The 21,210-nt window shown below is 41.9% G+C and overlaps 2 protein-coding genes across 2 annotated transcripts in view; one reads left to right on the top strand and one right to left on the bottom strand.

Moving 5' to 3' along the window:
- Window positions 1–9,486, bottom strand: part of GEMIN5 (gem nuclear organelle associated protein 5) — a 35,702-nt gene extending 26,216 nt beyond the window's left edge. The window contains exons 1-8 of the mRNA XM_054036867.1: window positions 9,292–9,486; window positions 8,280–8,434; window positions 4,831–5,012; window positions 3,412–3,563; window positions 3,052–3,168; window positions 2,340–2,472; window positions 1,793–1,955; window positions 941–1,153 (exon numbers count right to left, since the gene is read on the bottom strand). Of these exons, the coding sequence (XP_053892842.1) occupies window positions 941–1,153; window positions 1,793–1,955; window positions 2,340–2,472; window positions 3,052–3,168; window positions 3,412–3,563; window positions 4,831–5,012; window positions 8,280–8,434; window positions 9,292–9,436 (1,260 nt within the window). The 5' untranslated portion in view covers window positions 9,437–9,486. The remainder of the gene's footprint in view (window positions 1–940; window positions 1,154–1,792; window positions 1,956–2,339; window positions 2,473–3,051; window positions 3,169–3,411; window positions 3,564–4,830; window positions 5,013–8,279; window positions 8,435–9,291) is intronic.
- Window positions 9,487–9,567: 81 nt separating this feature from the next.
- On the top strand, window positions 9,568–20,936 carry MRPL22 (mitochondrial ribosomal protein L22). The gene is made up of 7 exons (XM_054036873.1): window positions 9,568–9,649; window positions 9,730–9,775; window positions 12,259–12,394; window positions 15,591–15,656; window positions 16,131–16,208; window positions 18,018–18,087; window positions 20,654–20,936. The coding sequence occupies exons 1-7, from the start codon at window positions 9,583–9,585 to the stop codon at window positions 20,863–20,865; spliced, it is 675 nt and encodes a 224-aa protein (XP_053892848.1). The 5' UTR covers window positions 9,568–9,582; the 3' UTR covers window positions 20,866–20,936.
- The last annotated feature ends 274 nt before the right edge of the window (window positions 20,937–21,210 follow it).

The following is a 21,210-nucleotide window of genomic DNA, read 5'->3' as shown; positions in this document are numbered from 1 at the left end:
CTGAGTAAGTGTGACATATATGGGCAATTTCCGGCAATAGACTTGAAAAACCGTATTATATTAAGTTTATGTATTATTGTGGGCCTCTTGGACGGGTGGGGGAGAGGAGAGGAGAGGAGAGGGAAGGGAAGGGAAGGGGATGACACAGATATAAAACTTAAGAGTTCAACAAACTACATTGAAAATGTGCCAGACAAGTATGGACTTTTTGGACAGTAAGTGTGAAGTGGATTTCATGGGGAATCCCAGGGAGATGTTAATTCAAATTCCCCAACTCTGGTTATGTAAAACCCCAGCCTTTGAAGCTATACCCAGAGGAGAGGGTAGTTATCTGTTGCTTAGCTGTTACAGAAGGCCAAGATCAAAGGTCCCGAGCTGTATAAAGAAATGGTTGATTTGCGCAGCCTCTGTTCTGGATCTAAGACAAATGAACTTATAACCACAGGGAAAACCCATTTATGGGTTTTGATGGACTAAAACCTACCAGAGCCCAAGGTTAGAGTTGGGGATGACCTCTGATAAGCTTTCTAGCCAGTGTGTAGGTCCTTTTATTGTTGTAATATGTTTTCTCTGTAATAGCTTTTACCATACCAATACATGTGCCTGATTAGAAGGAGCTGTGGGGTAACTTATACCTGCAGGCAACACACTAGTCACAGCCCCTCGGAAAGAAAGCAAAGCACAGACGCTATCCCTTTTATGCTGTCTAGCTTGCTGGGGATATCTTGGTGTAGGCAGGGGGCTATACAGCCTTAAAATCCCTAACCAGGAGGGAGTGAGATGTGGGTCTCTGCTCAAGAGAGGTGATGGCTAGGAGCTGGAAGTTTAAAGTGGTGTCCTTGCTGGATCACAAAGGGAGAACACAGATGCAATTGCCCTGAACTGTAACAAACAGCAGGAAACAAAATGCAAGAGAAAAGAGAACTAGAAGTGCACTCACCGCTGTAACCTTGGATTTGATGCCCTGCCAGAATGTTTTCACATCGTAAGTATTGCTTAGAGACAAGGTGTTCCACACCCGGATCATGCTGTCCCCAACACCTATGGCAAGGCAGCCTGTGTCCACAGGGGAGAAGGCCAGGCTGTAGACAAAGCCTCCGAGAGAAGGCAGAGTCCAGCAGCAATCTAAAGTTGTCAGGTCCCAACACTTTACCTGGAGAAAGTTGGGAAACAAGAAACAGCAAGGCTATGAGTTAGTAATGTAATGGCAAAAAAAGAACAGGAGAGCAAAACAGATACTGAAAGGGTCAAATTCAAGACTATACCAAGGATGCCTGGTCCCCCTTCTGAGGAGTACACAACATAGAGACGTCTCAGTATCATGTGGGAGAGTGCCCATTCATTAAAGGTGAGCAGTCCCTATGGATAAATTAACTCATCCTCATGGCCCTTCTCCAAAAATTGCACACTTCTTAGCTACTTAAGAATGGCACCCATCAAGACAGCACTTTAAAATGATCTAGGCTCTACAAGCCACATACTACAGCGCTAGCATGTGTGATTTTAACAGGGAAACTGGGTCTTGTTAAAACGAGGAGAGAAATGTATATATAAAAAGAAGAAATGGATATGTCCCACTGTTAAACACTTCTCCCTCAAGCCCAGAGGGAGAGCAAGATTCATCAACCTCATTGTAATAAAAGTCTGAGCTCATAAGTCAACAACATAAATACATACAACCTACCCCAGCTCAACCCAATTCTTAGGAGCAAAATTTGGGATATTCAGATTTAGCTGAAGTGAATGGTCTCAGATATTGCTATGCTATTGTAAGATGACAAATGGTCCTTACATCCCTGTCCATTGAAATGGAAAGAAGTAGCTCTCTCCCGTGTGCCTGCACTGAACATAAATTGAACACAATCCTTGTGTGATTTTGCCCTTCCGAAGAAGATCCCAGAAGCGTCCACTTGCGTTTCCCAGATTGGGTCAAATCCCATAGCAGCAGCTCACCTCTGTGAAAGGAAAGGGCACACTTTATTTTTCTCTGCACAAGAAATAGCTCTATGCATATATGTACACCCACCGACCTGTGTCAAACCAAAGTCAGAGTGAGTCACACAGCTTTCTCCCTCAGGGATCTCATGGGCAAACATGTATCATTAGCAGTGATATATAGTTAGATCTTTGGACAAGTCCCAGGAAATACAGAAGTTACAGTCTTCTAAAAGTTTACCCACATGATAAGGCCAAAATCCTGTCCCCACACTAGTTCCAATATCAGAAGTGCCTTCTTCCCCAGCACACAGAGGGCAGGGTTGCCTACTCAATGCTTTCTTGGCTAGCAACTGAAACGTCCAAAGCTGTAGAACGTGTCCAAGCTGGTAAAACCCGCTCACCCAAAGCAGCTGGATACAATCTCTGTGGGATGGCCACAGGGCCAGTGAACAGTCAGCCAAATGCGTTCTTTAATAGCGGGGTCAACACCTCCACTTCTTCTCTTCAGAGTGGGCAACTTCAGGGTCATCACCCCTACGGAATCAAGAGATTAATTAGAATCTGGCGACTGAGCACAAGACAGTCCTCTGAAAGGCTGCCAGGCCTTGCTAACACAAAGTCTCAGACTAAAGCCCCAAGGGCATCCACATGTGTCCTTTCAATTGGTTTTTAACAATTTCCCAGTACGCCAGTGTCTATCTTCCTGTTTTTAAAATCTACAATGTACTGTGAGGGTTCCCCAGTGTGGAGTCCTTTGCACTCTAGATTCAATTCTTGGAATCCCTCGAATGATGGTCAGAGCCACCATTCCCCACAACTGGTCACGATTTCTTTACTTCCAGTAAACATGTTCTGGGATGTGGAGGAGGGTGCCCCTTCCGCCACTTACTCCAGCCCTGGGTGGCCCAGGAAGCTGACAAGAAAACGTGGGATTTGGTACACTAGGGGTAGAGCATATTACAGCACAATAGGGCCCTGATCACATTGGAGCATCTAGACACTATTAACATACAAATGAATCATCATCACATTGCTGAACTAGCAGACAGAGAGTGGACTTATCATTCCACAAGCACTGGCATTATTTCCTCTAGAAAGGTCCATTAGACTTACCTCTGCCCCTAGCGCAGCTCCAGATTCGGATGGTCTGATCTTTGCTTCCTGACGCCAGGTAACAGCCTTTCGTTTCAGCTGCCTCCTGCATTAGCTCTCCATTTGGAATCTCGCCTTCTTCCAAGGGGAACATTAAATGGTGTTGAAATGACAGCATAGTATTTGAAAAACGTACAGCACTGTACATATTAACAACTGCCATTACACTGCCCTGTGTCAGATAAACTTTATTTTCAACTCTTTGGCTGCCTTAGAGCAGCTAGTGCAGTTTTATTAATGAAATAAGGAACTTATCTGGCTACTAGCTGGATAGCCATATGAACTACAAGATACTTTGAAAGCACCTAACCATTTATTTACCTTGAAGCTCTTCTTGCCGACTGTATAACACTTCTTCACCAGGCACGGGGCACCATGCCAGAGAGTGAATTTCATCATCGTGACCTCTCAGTCTATGAACAACTTCTCTTTTCCTGCTGATGTCGATTATAACCACCATGCCATCTTTATAGCTAAAGACAAACATTTACATTCATGGAGAAATACTTGGATTCTCAAATAAACACACAGGGCCAGACTCTTAGCTGGTGTAAACCAACACAGCTCCACTAACTTCAAAGGAGCTACACCAAATGAGGATCTGGCCTCTGAGGCTGATGATGCTGAGACCCTGGCAGACCAGGTGCCAGTTCATGCCAAGGCCCAGAGCATCACTGAACACTGACAAATGCACAGCTGGAAACCAGTCTGGCTTACCTGTGGGTTAGTACAGTTAAAACAGATATTAGTGTTGTAAGAATGTGTTTAGACTTTATGGAATGCTTGTAGGATGCTGCATGTATTAATCCTACTTATAATATCCGTATCCCATGGTATAAAGTTACATTGAATGTTTTCATTGTAAACTGCTGTAATTGTGTAACTCACCAAGGAGGAAAAGAAGCATTAATGTAAAGTGCTCATCATGGACACAAGATGCCCCACTGAAGACAAATGAGGCATTGTGTAGCATCAAAAGACAGATCTTGTTGACTGCATGCCTCATTCCCTCCAGGAAGGAGAGGCCTATGCATGAACTCATCATCAGCTTGGATTCTAGAGTGAATGGGATAAAAATCCCTGACAAGGAGAAACGGGGGCTTTATGCTGTCTGGAATCTGAGAGGCAAAGATTCCTAAACAAAAGCAAGAGATCTTCACGCTGCTTGACCTGGGTCAGCCCTAAAGGATGCATAGAGCTGCTTATTATAGAAGCTTATATTACCTTTTAAAATCTAACACGTGTGTGTGTGTGTGTGTGTGTGTGTGTGTGTGTGTGTGTGTGTGTCTTTCCCATTTTAACTTCGTAAATAACTCATTTCTTTTCTTAGTTAATTTCTTCAGTTAGTTTATTACAGCCCACCCACCCCCCTAGGCTTCAGAGGCCAAGTTCCAGCCCAAGCCTGAACGTCCACACAGCTATTTTTCGCCCCGTACCGTGAGCCCAAGTCTGTAGACCTTTGCTCTGAGACTCACTGCCGCAGTGAGACATCTGCTTGCTGGGTAGACGTGCCGCAAATGTCATCTGGGGTTGTTAGAAGCCACTATGCCATACACCAGGTCAATCAAATACTTAAAAAACAACTAGAACAAAAGAAAACCAAACCCCTTTAAGCCGTACTGGCCAAATCCCCAAAGTACTGAAACCTCTGAAAGAATAATCTTAAAATTGTATTACAGGCAAAACACACAATATCTACCTTGCAAAATAAAAGGGAGACACAATGTAACTAGTACTTACCCAATGGCCACCAAGTTCTCATCATGGGGGGAACAAGTTAGACAGAATATAGTTCTGGGCTCTGGGAAGAACTGCTGGCTGTCATTCCTGTTATACCAGTAACAAATGACTGTCCCTTTCTCATCACCGGACACAACCAAATCTTTCACATGGGATGACCAATGCAAGGCGGAGATCGTATTCTGAAAAAAATAGAATGAAGACTGATCAAGGGTGCCTACTGAAGCCTTGTCTCTAGGCTTGTTCTGTAGGCCCTTTGTCTAAAGGAATAATTTACAAACACACACTAGCAGGAAGCACATGGATAAGTCTGTTTAAGCAGCTAGAAGGTAGCAGAAACAGTAGATCAGAGTTTTCAACCTCTGGTCCGCAGACCCCTTGGAGTCCACAGACTATGTCTAACATTTCCAAAAGGGTCCATACCTCCATTTGAAAATTTTTAGGGGCCCACAAATGAAAAAAAGGTTGAAAACCACTGACATCAACTATTGTAGACAACACTGTGAGAGGACGATCCTTTCCTGGGGCCACCTCCCCTATAGCCCCACTGTTTGGTTCGCAAGCGTTTTGTTTGATAGATGACGAGGAAAGACTCCATGAATCAAACTGGAAGGGCATATCGAGTGGGGTCCTACAGGGATCAGTTCTGTTCAATATCTTCATCAATGATTTAGATAATGGCATAGAGAGCACACTTATAAAGTTTGCAGACAATACCAAGCTGGGAGGGCTTCCAAATGCTATGGAGGATAAGATTAAAATTTAAAATGATCTGGACAAGCTGGAGAAATGGTCTGAAGTAAACGGGATGAAATTCAATGAGGACAAATGCAAAGTACTCCACTTAGGAAGGAACAATCAGTTGCACAAATACAAAACGGGAAATGACTGCCTAGGAAGGAGTACTGCAGAAAGGGATCTGGGGATCATAGTGGAGCGCAAGCTAAATATGAGTCAACAGTAAGAACATAAGACTGTTGCAAAAAAAGCGAACATAATTCTGGGATGTACTGGCAGGAGTGTTGTAAGTAAGACACCAGAAGTAATTCTTCCGCTCTACTCCACAGTTAGGCCTCAACTGGAGTATTGTATGCAGTTCTGGATGTAACATTTCAGGAAAGATGTGAACAAATTGAAGAAAGTCCACAGAAAAGCAACAAAAATGATTAAAGGTCTAGAAAACATGACCCAAGAGGGCAGATGCAAAAATTGGGTTTGTTTAGTCTGGAGAAGAGAAGACTGAGGGAGGTCATGATAACAGTTTTCAAGTACATAAAAGGGTGTTACAAGAAGGAAGAAAAAATGTTCTCCTTTAACCTCCGAGGACAGGACAAGAAGAAATGGGCTTAAATTGCAGCAAAGGCGGTTTAGGTTGGACATTAGGAAAAGGTTCCTAATTGCCAGGGTGGTTAAGGATTGGAATAAATTGCCCAGGGAGATTGTGGAATCTCCATCATTGGAGATTTTTAAAAGCAGGTTAGATAAACACCTGTCAGGGATGGTCTAGATAATATTTAGTCCTGCCATGAGTAAAGGGGACTGGACTAGATGACCTCCCTTCCAGTCCTACAATTGTATAATCACAATATGAGAACCACTGGGCTGTGGCCTCTGTGAAGTCAAGGATGCAATATATATAATCTTACTAACAGGTGAAAGCCCATACTGTCATACTGATGTGGCAGTTGGGCCAAGAAATCCACCATATATGCAGTCTCCTTCATACAACCAATGAAACTCTCGCATAAAATTACTATATGGTGGGTGTACAAGTGGATGAAAGATCATACTCAAAGAGTAGTTATCAATGGTTCGCTGTCAACTTGGAAGGGTATATCTAATGGAGTCTTGCAGGGGTCAGTTCTGGGTCTGGTACTATTCAAAATGTTCATTAATAACTTGGATAATGGAGTGGAAAACGTTTATAAAATATATAGATTGCAAACACTTCAGAGGATAGGATTAGATTTCAAAACAAATGTGACAATTTAGAGAACTGGTTTAAAATCAACAAGATGAAATTCAGTAAAAACAAATGTGAAGTATTTCACTTAGGATTAGGAAGGAAAAATTAAATGCACAACTACAAAATGGGAAATAACTGGCTAGGTGGTAGTACTGCTGGAAAGGTACCCACCATCTGGGGGTGTCACTGTGCATCGCAAATTGAATATGAGTCAATAATATGAAGGTGTGAAAAAGGCTAATATCTTTCTGGGGTGTATTAACAGCAGTGCTGTATATAAGAGACATGACAGACAATTGTCCTGCTCTACTGGTCAACAGTGAGTACCTCAGCTGGAGTACCGTGTTCATTTCTGGGTGCCACCCTTAGGAGAGATGTAGACAAACTGGAGAAAGTCCAGAGGAGAGCAACAAAAATGATAAAAGGTTTAAAACACAAGACCTATGAGGAAAGGTAGGGGAGGAAACCCAAACCAGGCATATTTATTCATGATAAAAGATGACTGAGAGGGGACCGGATAAGTCTTCAAATATGTTAAGGACTGTTATAAAGAAGATGGTGATCAACTGTTTTCCCATGTACTTCTTGTTTTACATTAATGGAACGGCTTAATCTGCAGCAAAGGAAAAAACTTTCAAACTATAAGGGTAGTTAAGTTCTGGAATAGGCTTCCTAGAGAAGTTGTGGAATCCCCCTCACTGTAAGAGTTTAAGACCAGGACCGACAAACATTAACAGCGATGGTCTAGGTTTACTTAGTCCTGCCTCAGTGCAAGGAGCTAGACCTGATGACCTCTCAAGGTCTCTCCCAACCCTACACTTCTATGAGTCTGTGCAAATTAGCTGTAGAGTAAGGGTGGCTGAGTTACCTCTGATATCCCAATGGCCTAGGATTCTTGGCATGGAATAGATACATGCCTTACTGCACAGGCATAATTTGTAAAATCAAAATGGCCACGAACTTAAATGCTGGATAACAGACTGCGAATCCCAGTGATAATTAAACTAGGTGAAATTCTAAACAAAAAGTGCTTTCAAACATGCTTGTAGCTGTTTCATTACTTCACACTGACATTCTAGGCTTCGGCGTGACACACAAAGTGACAATCCTGGAATCTTACCACTGTACATACATTTTTTTGAAAATCTACCTAGAAATCAGAATTAGAGACACCTCTTGATTTTGGTTTCAGGTTATTTCACAGACTGAAGTACAATTACAGACATACCAAAACATACAACAATTCTACTGCTTCCAGTAGGAAAGGCAAATGATGTCATTGAAATGAGTTCTAAACAAATGCAGCTTTCAAAGTTCTATTCTACAGTTTCAGTTTGCAAATTGGTCCACGGACCTCTTCTGGTTTCCAGCTGTCTGACAGGCATTGAGAAACTGATGCAACTTTATCTTTGCCTAAGAAAAGAAAAGATTTTGGAACCCTGTTTTAGAGTTTTTCCACAGGCCGGGTGACAGACTACTATACCTGATGCAGCATATGCTCAGTCACGACAGTCAGCGTCTGCGTATCCCAGATTTTCACAGTCCCATCGTCAGAGCTGCTGGCACAGAAGTTGCTCTGACCAGGATAGCGACAAAACGTGAAACCAGAAACCCTTTCCGTATGGCCTACGAGTTCCCCTAGGATTGCAAAAGCAAAAGGCATACACAAAACAAATTCTAGCTTCAGAAACACAAATGTTTTTCGAAATCTAGACAACGATATTTTTGATATAGCTTTTAATGGTCACAAAAGGCAAAACATCATTCATCGCAACATCCACTGACTACTGCTGCAAAAGCCGTTTAAAGCAGGATGATTGTGAGAACACCACAACCAGTCCCACATTTGTTGGAGAGCTCAGATGTGGGCCGGTTTCTCAAGCCTGGGTGACATCCAGTGTGCTTTAAAACACTCCAGGTATGCCTACGTGATTTTAAAAACCCACCCCGGCCCATGCCAGCTGATTCAGGCTTGCGGGGCTCGGCCTGCGGGACTATTTAATTGCAGTATAGACATCCGGAGCCCCTAGCACCCCACCAGGTGGGACCCTTGCTGAGTAACGCCATGTGTGGACACTCTCACTCTGGAATAAACCTGGATTAAGCTAAACGGGAACAAGTTACTCTGGAATAAGAGTGTCCGCAAAAAGAGCTAGTCGGACATACCGACTGCGCTTTAAAGTCGCACCCTAATGAAACCCAGTGAGTCTCAAGTGTGGACAGGCCCTGAGGGGGCATGCACCTGCACAGCCGCCCCGCCTCCCACGTGCCGCGGCCCCGGGCTCCCCGGAGAGCAGGGCGCGGCTAGGGCCAGAGCCCCAGTGAAAGGTCCATGAAGGGGCTGACTCGGGCTCACCGGCCCCAGGGGTCCCCCCGCGCCCCACGGCCCCGGGCTGAGGTGCCCAAAGCGCTCGGTCTCAGACCCGGGGGAGATTCGGGCGCGTCCTTCGGTGGGGCCCCCCCGGGCGGCGGCACCGGGGGGCGGCAGAGCCTACCGTGGAAGGCGGGCGCGGCGCCGATCTCCAGCAGGCAGACGCTGTTCCGGGCGCCGAAGCCGAAGAGGCGGCCGGCCCCGCAGGTGTCGCAGCAGCGGCTGCAGTACCAGTTAGGGGAGGCGGGCAGCACCCGCTCCGCCGCCATCTCCCCGCCCGCCGTCCCACTCGCTTCATGCGCCCCCGGGCCGCCGTTACCAGGCGCTGCCGCAACGCGCCGCTCGCACGCTGCCGCAACACGACCCCTGACCTCCCGGCGCACGACAGCCAGGGGGGTCACAGGGGGCGCTGCGCATGCGTGGGGAGCCGCTGCTGGAAAGCGAGCCGGGGAAGATGGCGGCGCAGGCGGTGAGCGGAGCAGGTGAGTCTGAGGGGATGTGAGAGGGGGAGGGAGGTGTTTGTCCGCCACTTCCTCACTAACTCCCCGCTTCGCCGTTGTAGGGGCCGCCTGGGCGCGGAGCCTTCTCAGCTGGGCCCGGCCGGACAGGTAAGTCTGACCCCCCCCTTGCCCCCCCCCGCGGGCAGGTTCGGACCCCCCGCGCTGCGGCTCTGCTCCTGGGGGGTGCTGGGGGTTTTGGGGGGCGGCCCCTCGGGAGGGGGCGGGTGCTGGTTGGGGGGGGCGGCCCCTCGGGAGGGGGCGGGTGCTGGTTGGGGGGGGCGGCCCCTCGGGAGGGGGCGGGTGCTGGTTGGGGGGGGCGGCCCCTCGGGAGGGGGGGAGTCACTTGGGGCTCGCCTTGTGGCTCAGACCTCAGCCCCCATATGTTAGATCAATTCATTCACGTGGAAAAATCTGGTAACCCAACCTAGAATAAGTTTCCTTACTGATTTGGTCCCGTGGTGTCCATACCGTTATTTCACATCAGTGTTGGTCAATTCATACAGAGCAATTCCTGCAGTGTTCATAACGGTCCTAGTAGCTGGAAGTCTGTGTTGTCACAATAATGAAATTTGTGAATTCGTGTGTATAAAAGAAAAACGAAAATGGCTGAAAAGTTTAAAAAATTGGATGGTAACAGACTGTGAATCTCAGTGATGATTCAATCTAGTGATGCTCTAAACAAAAAGAGCTCTGAACTATGCTTGTGGCTTGTCAATCACTTCACACTGACTCAACAGTTGTTCTAGGTTTCAGAGAGAGAAAGTGACAATCTTGGAATATTATATTATATAGATTACATATCAGCTCAATTTCTGTTGCAGTATATTCATGTTTCTTCTCTTACTTCTCCCTTCTCTGCCTGGCTTGCAATATAATCCACTTTCTCCTTCTCTCCAGAATGGTTTGAATCACTCTGAGTTGAGGAGTAGTACAAGTCGCTTTGCTTATCTTACATTGTATTAATCCCCCTGCTGATTATGAAGACAATATTTATTTTTCTGAAGGAGCACCTTTATTTCATCTGATATATACCAAAAGATTGAGATTCTGTTTTACTAGTTTATAAAGAGTTTTAAATGCTTTTCCGGTGTTGTACTATTCAGTGTTACCATGACTCATGGGTGGTGATACAAATTAAAAATTTTTGGTTCTCTTCTGACAAAAATACGTAGAAGTAGTGCTTTGGAAATGGCAAGTGTCAGAGTAAAAGAAAGTGAAATATCTTGGGCAAAATGTCTTTCTAATGTGTAACAAAATATTAGATCCAAGCAGTTGGATAAGAGCTTTTGGTGGTGTATTTTCTTATCTCATCAGTCTTGGTTTCAGTGACTCTCTGTACAAAACTGTTTTCCTGGTTATGAACCTTGTTTCTAAATGGTGTGGAGAGTGCTTATTCTGCTTTAGTCATACAAATTTCTTCTTCAGATGTAACTGCTTAGGTGTTACTATACTGATGAAGCCTATATTAATTTCACTTAAGACTCTAGGATAGACTTGAAAAGTAATTCTGATTAAAATGCTACATGCCAGTAAATCATCCAGCGATTTAAATACTGTTTGTCTTAAGGAATAAGCATATTGATTAAAACCTCCTAAGACAGTGTATTAGCTAGTCATGCAGTCTAAAAAAATAATAATTTTGTCTGCTTCCATTTTTATTCTTGCAATTAGCTTCTCATTTTCTATTTTCCATATTGCGGACTCAACTTCAGTCCCAATATTCAGCAGGGGTGGCTGTAAAATATTCTGTTTGGCCAGCAGGGGACACCTTTTTACTTAAGAATATTTCTGTCTGGTTCTTAGTTTAGGAAATAACTGATAAACCACAGAAATTTCTCTCCGTAAAATACACGTTAGTCTCATTTTGCCTTGTGAACCATCTGATAAAATTTGGCTTCACTGTGTTTTGAAAGTAATTTTAGAATAGTAGCTTTCATTTAAAATTCAGTAGGAAGCACACTTATTGCTATAATATGTTACTTTACAACTTTTGGTTCTAAATCGGTAGTCAGCTGTTGAAAAGGGCAAAAAATTATTACTGCTATAAGGTCAATAGCCAAAAAGCCAATAAGTGGGCAAGAATTAATTAAGTGGCAGAAGTTAGTGTCTCCTTGCCAGATGATAGGATTCTTTTAGATGAGTTCATTTTTATATATAGGGACAAATGAATGGATTAAGTCTTTAAATCTGGAATGAGATGTGCTGGCTGTGTTATTGACCAGGACTGAATTACTTTGGCAGCATTGATGGGCACTTAAGGTTGGAATAGCTGTAGAGGAAGGACAGGAGTACTTGTGGCACCTTAGAGACTAACAAATTTATTAGAGGAAGGTTCACTGCTCATCTCAATGAGTCCCAAATTTCTCATATGCACAGGAGAAATGCCCTTGACATAAAGGCATATCTCTTATAACTTCCTTTTGCCAGTTGCCCATGTAAGTTTACCAAACTAACATTTTTCTTTGCTGTTTAAACTCATTTGGTACATTCTGATGTTTCAGTGACTTAGCTTACAGTCAGTTTCAGTTATCTGGATAGGATCACACTGCACCAGTCCAGCAGCAAAGCGATTAAAATATCGTTTCTTGCAGGTTACTAGCATCTTGCAGTATTTCTCTTCTGTCAAATATCCAAACAAGAACGTATCAGCAGAATGTTGGGAGATGGGAGAAGAAGAACAGAATAGTTTACCCTCCGCAGCTGCCGGGAGAGCCTCGAAGACCAGCAGTAAGAAGTCACCTGTGAAATCTCTCTACCTACTTATATGTAGCAAATAGTTGCTTCCAAGCAGACTGCTGCCTATCTCTGGCTAATTCCACAAGGCAGTCACATATGATAACTAGTTAGCAGACTCAGTCCAAGATTTGGGTATTTTTGGCATCTCTTACTCGTAACTGTATGAGCAAAGGAGGTTCATTTAATCTTAGAATTAGAGATGGGAAAGAGCTACTGAATCTTCAAGTCTCAGCTTGGACCTCAGTTATTGTTTAGTTTGATTGCCCAACTAATGTATGTGTTTTACATAATACAAAGCTACAAATTAAATAAGCTTTATATTGTTGGTCACTCTGCCAAACTAATTAAATGCTGAGCCTTGAACTGACTGAGGAAAGCAACATGAGAATCCTTTCTCTAATTATTTCCTTAATATATCCTTCCTCTGCTGCCTGGTTAAGATAGTGTGGGAAAAGATAGCTTAATTATGTGCATGCTGAGTCAAATTCACTTGGTAGAAAAATAGAATAATGTTTTATGTAGTTGAGTTCATGTAATAGGCTTATTTTTCAAGATTTGAAATTAATTGTGATTATATTCTTAACTTGCTTCTTTTGGCCACTTAAGAGCTGGAAATCAGGATGGATAAAAATCAATGATTTAAAAAAAAAAATCGGAAATTTTTTATTTAAATTGAATTTTTTTGATAAAATGCTTTGAGGGGAAAAACCATCTAAAGATAGATACATTATAGCTCAGAGAGATCTCATCATGGAATAGGGATTCTAAATTCTAATTCTATAGTATGAGACAATATATTCATGTAATGTTTAAGAAAAGTTTTGTAAATGAGTTCCAATAGTTCATGGATTAGGGTCCCAATCTTATAGGGTTCCAGTGGTTTCTGTATAGGTTATTTAGGTTAATCTTTCTATCTACCCAATGGAACTCAGTGCTCAGTCTAGAAGATACCATCAGAGATGCTTAGTTTTGCAGATCTCAGACTGTCGATTTGTGTGTCTAGAGATGAGCTTGTTAACAGCAAAATTGTTTTTAAATAAGGAAATACATACATAATATATAGAGGTGAGAAATAACAGATCTCAACCCTATTGTCCCTCTTCAAATTTGTGTACACAGAGTCAATCCCTTACCTCTCTCTAAAAGTGCAAGGTTTCAAAAAGTTCAATGAATAGAAGATTGTTGGGGGCGGAATAGATCTGGACAAGTAGAAGAAGTCTGGAGATAAATGTGAGAAGGGAGGGACAGGCAGTAGAAACAAAAGTGAAACTGTTTGAGCAGCATATTCCAGAAGTCCTGAGGTCTTTCTGAGTGTAGCCTTCATTGATTTGAGATCTACCATACCTTTCTCTCACTAGAAAGGGAAACCGTAAAATAGACCCAGTTTGGAAATAAGAGTCATTCAAGAAATATATGTTTGCTGCTGATGTTTTAAAGAAAGTTACACCAGTGAACTGGTGGAAGTCACTGAGCACTTGCATTCAGAGACTGTTGAAGTGATAATCTCGCTTTTAACAGCAGTAGCTTCTGCCGGTGTAGAAAGTCCAAAAGGAAGAAAATATTCTAATTCATTACAAATTAAGAAATCGTTTGGGACCTGAAAAAGCAGGAAAGCTTGTTTTTCTTTTCCAGATTATGAACAAACAGGAATTTGAAGGTGAAGACGACTGAGTTAAATTTTAATTTTTTTAAAATATTCCATTTAACTATTTTAGTTAAAAACAGTTTTAACAAAAACAAACCTGATTTAAAAAAAACTTGAATGTTTAACTGAATTCAAAAATTCATATGCTTGTTTTGTTAAAATATTATGTTGAATTGGAGATAGTTCACCTTCCAATGACTTCATAAATATCTGCTTCAATTACCTTTGGTAAATGAAATAACCAAACAATCATTCATTTTCTGATATAGCTGTAAAAAGAATCTGAAAAGTTTTCAAAATAAATCACTTTAAAAATGTATAGTGTGTACCTTCTAAAAATTAAACCTACATCTATCTCTGAGCTATGAAGAATATGTATTAAGGTTATAACAACCAACAAGAATGCACTTTTCTGTAGAAATCCATGATTTAAATCACTAGTCAGGAAGACTTGATTTAAATCATGATTTAAAACAATTTGATTTTAATCAAATCCATCCTGCTGGAAATGTAGTTAGATGTGCTACCGCTAGAGTTTTTTCTTTCAGCTTGTGTTTTATGTGGAACTAGATAAACTAAATATTGAAAGGCTGGGTCCTGGAGGAAGGAGTAATGCTACCTTTAAGATCTCAAAATTAGCAGCCTGCACTGAGATGTATGGGAAATTTTGGAAAGTTCATTTTAAAATTCTTCCAAGTATTCCTCTTGGAACTAAAAATTGTAGTCCTGCATTTTTATAACTCTTCTTCACCTAAAAGTAATGAATTTAGTGTCAAGTGTTTGGGTTGTTGCTCAGCAAAGCTTAAATGAAAAGCACTTGCATCTCAAAAGAATAGTAGATGTACTTTTTAAAAAAATACACTTTATTTTGTGTGGGACATGAGCCTTTGATCTTAAGCCTTAAGGATATGTGCAGTGAGTAATGAAATGAATGAAACTTTAATTAAAGAATAGAGGGTCCTGTGGCACCTTAAAGACTAACAGAAGTATTGGAGCATAAGCTTTCGTGGGTGAATGCCCAGAACGCTTGCGTCTGATGAAGTGGGCATTCACCCACGAAAGCTTATGCTCCAATACTTCTGTTAGTCTTTAAGGTGCCACAGGACCCTCTGTTGCTTTTTACATATTCAGACTAACACGGCGACCCCTCTGATAATTAAAGAACGTGTCTTTAAAATTTTGCACTGATGTGTTAAATTCTACTTGCTGTTTCTAGCCCTTGCTGGTGCAGCAGTGGTACTCAAGTGGCTCTTTGGAGACAGCTTTTCTTATCAATCACTGATTGAGAAACCATCCTGCTTCTGAAGGGTTAATTAAGTTCATTATAGCACCAGTCTGTAGAAGCGTTAATAATATGCTTTGACCAGATATGTAGGACATGTTTGACCTGGAGTTCGTGTAGTGTAGTAGCAGAAGTGGTGAGCTTGCCTTGATCTTGTAAGATTATTTTTTGTTCTCGAGACATTATGAACATTCCATCTTCTCACTTTCACAGCCAAATCACCAGTATTATAGCTTTAAAAAAAAATCTCTTTTTCCTAGGAAATATTCCACTGTCGAAGGGACATAAAATACAGTAAGGATAAGATGTGGTATTTGGCAAAACTGGTAAGAGAAAATTTTAACTTTGTGCAATGTACTTGGCAGGAAAGTGTAAATATTTTAAATTCCTATATTTCTAGCTTACAGCTTTAGATAAGCAGAGGCCTGATTCAGCCAGTTTGTTCAGCTTTTGCATTGTAAAATCTCTGGAAAACTCTTCTCATGGTTTTGTATAAGGTTGCCCATCGAGTGCAGATGACTAATAATTTGCATTTCTGTAGAGCCAACTAACCGCTGTTCAGCAGCAGATGGTGGTAAGAATTTTGGTCAAGGGCCATTCTTCCCTTATGAAAAATTGTATGGCAATTGGCTTCTGCACTAAAGACTTTATTGTGTGGTGGATGGGAATGGGGGGCTAAAATCTTTGAAATGTAATTACAATATCAGCATTCTTCCTGGCGCTGCAATCTTAAATAACATTTTTTTTCCCTCTTTTGTTCGGAAGAGTTTAATTTTTCTGTTAACTTTTTCTAATTCCAGATAAAAGGAATGTCAATTGATCAGGCTTTTGCTCAACTGGAATTCAATGACAAGAAGGGAGCAAAGGTGATCAAAGAGGTATATTGAAAAAGTCTGTTTGGACTAAAGAATTGCACAAACTCCTACCTATATCAGAGTTTCCAGAGACTTTCCATTGAGCCCACCTGGAATATTTGATCAAATGTTATTGGTTACAGTAATTTGTCCAAGCATTAATGATCCCTGCATACAATATTTTAGTAACTAGTGGTAATAAAGTGCATATGAGTGTTCTCTGTTAATAATGACCAGCCTTCAAAAACATTTAATCTCATGTCTCTGAGCTTATAGCTTAAAACATGATTTGAATTTATAAATTGTAGGGTACAAGAAGGGAGAACAGCTGAGTCTCTATTTTTGTCTTTATGTTGCAAATGTCATAGGCCTCTTAAACAGGTGACCCCCTTGCTCACTAGAGGAGGCATCAGTTTTCAGTACTAAAATACTGAAGTAAAGCATGTCCCTTTTCACCTTGAAATAGTGAACTGCAGTGGTTAATCTCAGAAATTGCGTTTCCAGTCTAGAGTGTGACACTTCATGAAGATGACTATAAGAACAGCCATATTGGGTCAGATCAGTGGTCTGTCTAGTCCAGTATCATGTCTTCAGGCAGTGGCCAGTGCCAGGTGTTTAGAGGGAATGAACAGAACAGGGCAATTTTCAAGTGATCCAACCTTGTCTGTCATCCACTCCTTCTGGCAGTTAAAGGCTTAGGACACCCAGATCATCGGGTTGCATCTCAGGTCTATCAGTGGCTCTTAGCCAAGATGATCAATCTTCCATGAACTTATCAAATTATTTTTTGAACCCAGTTATAGCTTTGGCCTTCACAACATCCCCTGGCAATTGGTTCCACAGGTTGACTGTGCGTTGTGTGAAGAAGTACTTTATTTTGTTTGTTTTAAATCTGCTGCCTATTAATTTAATTAGGTGACCCCTGGTTCTTGTGTTGTGTGAAGGGGTGTAAACAAAAAAGGATTTAAAGGTGGCACTTGCTGGAAAAAAAAAATCTTCAAATCCTTTTCTCCATTTAGCATAAAAATTGGTCACCATCAGTTTGTGCCCCAAATTTAACATCCCTCAAATATTTACAATATTGTGCACTTTCCCTAGAAGTAACAATGTAAAGTCTTAAGTGCAGATTTTTAAACATTTAAACATTGCAGCCCCTTTTGAAAATGAGATCTGGGCTCCTAAATCAATTAGGCTTTGCAACGCTGAGTGGTGCAATGCTTAAGTACCTTTTAAAAAAAATCTGGGCTTAAATCACTAAGAACTCTTAAATGCTTTTGTGGGCCCCATATGTTACATCATGCTACAGAGAGGGTTGTTGCTAATGTCTGATCATCCTACTAGTAACAGCATTAGAATGGACAGTGAGGAAGTATCCCATGAAGCAATCTTTAATGTTTAAATTAAATTCCAAACTTTATATATCAATTTCTTACTGACCTTTCCCCTTTAGCTAAAATACGTCTGTGTTTAATTTGTCAAAACTGAACCAGCATCCAAATATGTAGAAAAAGAACCCCCTTCTAGAGTACAGGTCAAATTCATAACTGGCATAAGCATGCGGCACTCCACTGATGCTAATGGAGATGACCACTTCCACCATTGGTGAGTTTAGCCCTACATCTGCACCTATATCACAGCTACACCATAGACCATCCCTGCCATTTTCAAAGCTTCTCTGAAAGAGAGAAAGAGGTCTCCCTGCTTGTAGTCTCATCCTTTTAGAATCTATTTCTACTACTGATTTAAAAATGGAAACAATTACAGGTATCTTTACGGAGATGAGAAATTGCATTGCTGTAATTCATGTTCAACATTTATTTTCTTTCGCTATAGGTTCTTCTGGAAGCTCAAGAAATGGCAGTGAGAAATCACAACGTAGAATTCAAATCAAATTTATACATAGGTAAAACTTTTTAGTTATTTCTTAAATTTGTTTTAATTTGCTTCTGCCATGGGGGGCGGGCAGAGCAGCTGCTGCTGGAGCCTGGAGGAGCATTCTGTGACTGCTCTGGCAAGAGAGGTACCGGCGGCTCCCCCCTCCTGTCCTGAGCACAGCTCCCCCTCCCTCATCCTGCCCCACTCACCACCCTGCCCAGCTGCCAGGGGGTGCGGACTGGGTAAGAAGGGGGCGTGATTGAAAACATTTGGGCACCACTGTGCTACAGGGTTGCGGCCTACTCCAGATACAGTCCTCCCGTCTCAAGCTCCAGGCAGCTACTGACCATGCTCTGCCCTGAGGCTTTTTATATGGGCCTGCTGGGCCCTGATTGGCTGCTCCTCACAGCCCCTCTCCCCTTGGCTCTTTCTCCTGCAGCATCCCTAGGGCTCTATTAAGACCTTGCAGTCCAGCATGGGGCGGACACCATCACAGCTACAAATTTTATTCTTTAGTAAAATGCTAATAACCAGAGAACCTCAGTACTCTGTATCTTCCAGAGCAGCTAAGAATTAAGCAATCAGGCCTTTAATTAATACTTGCGATTACCAGCACTTTCCATAGAATTTGACACTGTTTTAGTAAGAGAGACGTACATCCATCAAAACACCAGATAGAATCTCTACTAGCTGTATACAAATGGACAGTCTTATTTGGAGGAAGATGCTTGACTTTAGAAAGTATTAAGAGGTGGCAAATAAGAAAAGAACTCAATCTTGCTTACTGGTACTGTTTCAGTGCTATCAGGTAGCTTTGATAATTGTGGATGAGGAGAGATCAGGTTTCCATTCACCTTCAGTATTAATGCTAACACCTATGTCTGTAATCCATCAAACAAACTAATTTTAACTTGCCTTAGAAGCATCTTATTCAAGAGCAGGTACATTTTTATGGTGTGGACCACACCTTAAGACTACTTGTGGAACACCTCCTTTTCCATGCACAATCACCTAACAGGCCTGGGGCAACTACAGCAATGTCTTACATGGGAAAATACTAGGGAAATATTTATGTATTTTGTGTTTTTGCCCTAAAGACAACTTTTTTTATTAAAAAATGTTTATCACATTCTGTCCAACTCTCTGTGCCATCTCTGCCTCTGATCCGGTCCCTTCTCTTCCTCCGTCTTTTTTTCTGCTTGGTTTCCTTCTCCTTTGCATGTGCTGTCTAATCTGCTGGTGCCCTTCTCTCCCTGGACATTCTGCACACAATATCCCCCCTCCCCCCTCCCCCCCCAAAAAAAACCCCCAGAAAAATTCAGTTGCTCTCTGAAGAGTTATTGAATTAAATATGGAGACTGAATTTAGTAGTGTGAAATAACAAGATGTATATCCCACTTTAAGTGCAAATCTGAACACCCCAACAGTGGAGTTGTAATAACGTCTAATAGGACACTGACCTACAAGACTCATCAAGAACTCCACTTAGGAACAATCAGTGGTGCACACAAAATGGGAAATGACTGCCTAGGAAGGAATACTGTAGAAAGATCTGGGGGTCATAGTGGATCACAAGCTAAATATGAGTTAACAGCGTAACACTTGTAAAAATAGTAAAGATCATTCTGGGATGTATTAGTAGGAGTACTGTAAGCAAGACACAAGAAGTAATTCTTCTGCTCTACTCTGCACTGATTAGGCCTCAACTGGAGTATTGCGTCCAGTTCTGGGCGCCACATTTCAGGAAAGATGTGGACAAATTGGCGAAAGTCCAGAGAAGAGTAACAAAAATGATTAAAGGTCTAGCTAACATGACCTATGAGGGAGAAATTGTTTTCTCTTTAATTTCTGAGGATAGGTCAAGCAGCAATGGACTTAAATTGCAGCAAGGGAGGTTTAGGTCAGACATTAGGAAAAACTTTCTAGCTGTCGGTGGTTAAGCTCTGGAATAAATTGACGAGGGAGGTTGTGGAATCTGTCATTGGAGACTTTAGGAGCAGGTTAGACAAACACTTGTCAGGGATGGTCTAGATAATACTTAGTCCTGCCATGAGTGCAGGGGACTGGACTAGATGACCTCTTGAGGTCCCTTCCAGTCCTACAATTCTATGAGTGCATGGTTGGGTGTTCAAATAATGAAAATATCTGGTAAATACAGTGAGCGCTGTGGGTGGAGGAGATTCAACAAAATGGAATCTGTTAAGTCTCCAGTAAGAATGGAGGAGACAGGAATCTGTTACATTATGTTAATAGTTATTGATAAGAAGTTGGAGCAGTCATTAAAGGGACACTGTAAAACCAGGTAGGCCCCAAAATTAGCTTCTCTTTTTTTGGTGTTTTCATTCACTTTGTGAAAAGTGAATAAATTACATGTGCATGCTTTTTATAATCAACATTACAGTGGTCTTAAAGAATTCTCTCAGTCATGAGCTACTATATAACAATTCATTATGCATGCAATAAAATGGAAACAAATGTCTGGAGGGAAAGGAATTTGAGGGTGCTTATAAAAAATACCCCGCCAATGTCCAGTTAAAGGTTCCAGTAGCCGCTCACACTCTGAGACTCTCCCCTTTTTCCCCCTCTTCTTCTAGCTGACTCCTTTTCTGGAAAAGGCCACTATCTGAAACGGATTCGCTACCATGGCCGAGGCATGTTTGGCATCATGGAGAAAGTCAGGTGCCATTACTTTGTGAAGCTGGTAGAAGGCCCACCTCCCCCTCCGGAAGCACCACAGACTGGATTTGACCAAGCTAAGGAATATGTGCAGCAGCTCCGAAACAGAACCATTATTCATACACTATGACACACTAATCCAGCAGTATAAAGTTTCTTTATAGTTTGAAAATGTGTAAATAAAAATAAGATTGTAAGACAGTTTGCATTGTTTGATTCTCAGTTTGCTGTTGGCTTATGCAAGATCCATTGCATGATGCAAGGAGGATCACAAGCTTATTTTTACTATTTAATTCTAGCTCCAGAGATGTGTGTAACACTTGGAAAGGCAGTGAGCATCCCTTCTCCTGAGAAGTTTGCAGTCACACAATGATGCTTTCTTTAAACATGTTTTTGGTATCTGTCTTACCAATTTTTCTCAGCCTTCAAATTGCCAATTCTGTTCTCTGAATTATACTGAAAATGGAAGAATTAA

The sequence above is a fragment of the Malaclemys terrapin genome, chromosome 8 (genome assembly GCF_027887155.1).
Source record: "Malaclemys terrapin pileata isolate rMalTer1 chromosome 8, rMalTer1.hap1, whole genome shotgun sequence".
Taxonomy (NCBI): Eukaryota; Metazoa; Chordata; order Testudines; family Emydidae; genus Malaclemys; species Malaclemys terrapin.
Note: the sequence above shows the minus strand (reverse complement) of the source record. Positions and strands in the feature narration are given on the sequence as shown.

Bases quoted from the DNA above. Each gene is read 5' to 3' on its own strand.
- MRPL22 (XM_054036873.1), top strand. From the start codon at position 9,583: ATGCGTGGGGAGCCGCTGCTGGAAAGCGAGCCGGGGAAGATGGCGGCG. The intron at 9,776-12,258 runs GTAAGTCTGACC...CGTTTCTTGCAG, and splicing joins AGCTGGGCCCGGCCGGACAG to GTTACTAGCATCTTGCAGTA. The intron at 15,657-16,130 runs GTAAGAGAAAAT...TTCTAATTCCAG, and splicing joins TGTGGTATTTGGCAAAACTG to ATAAAAGGAATGTCAATTGA.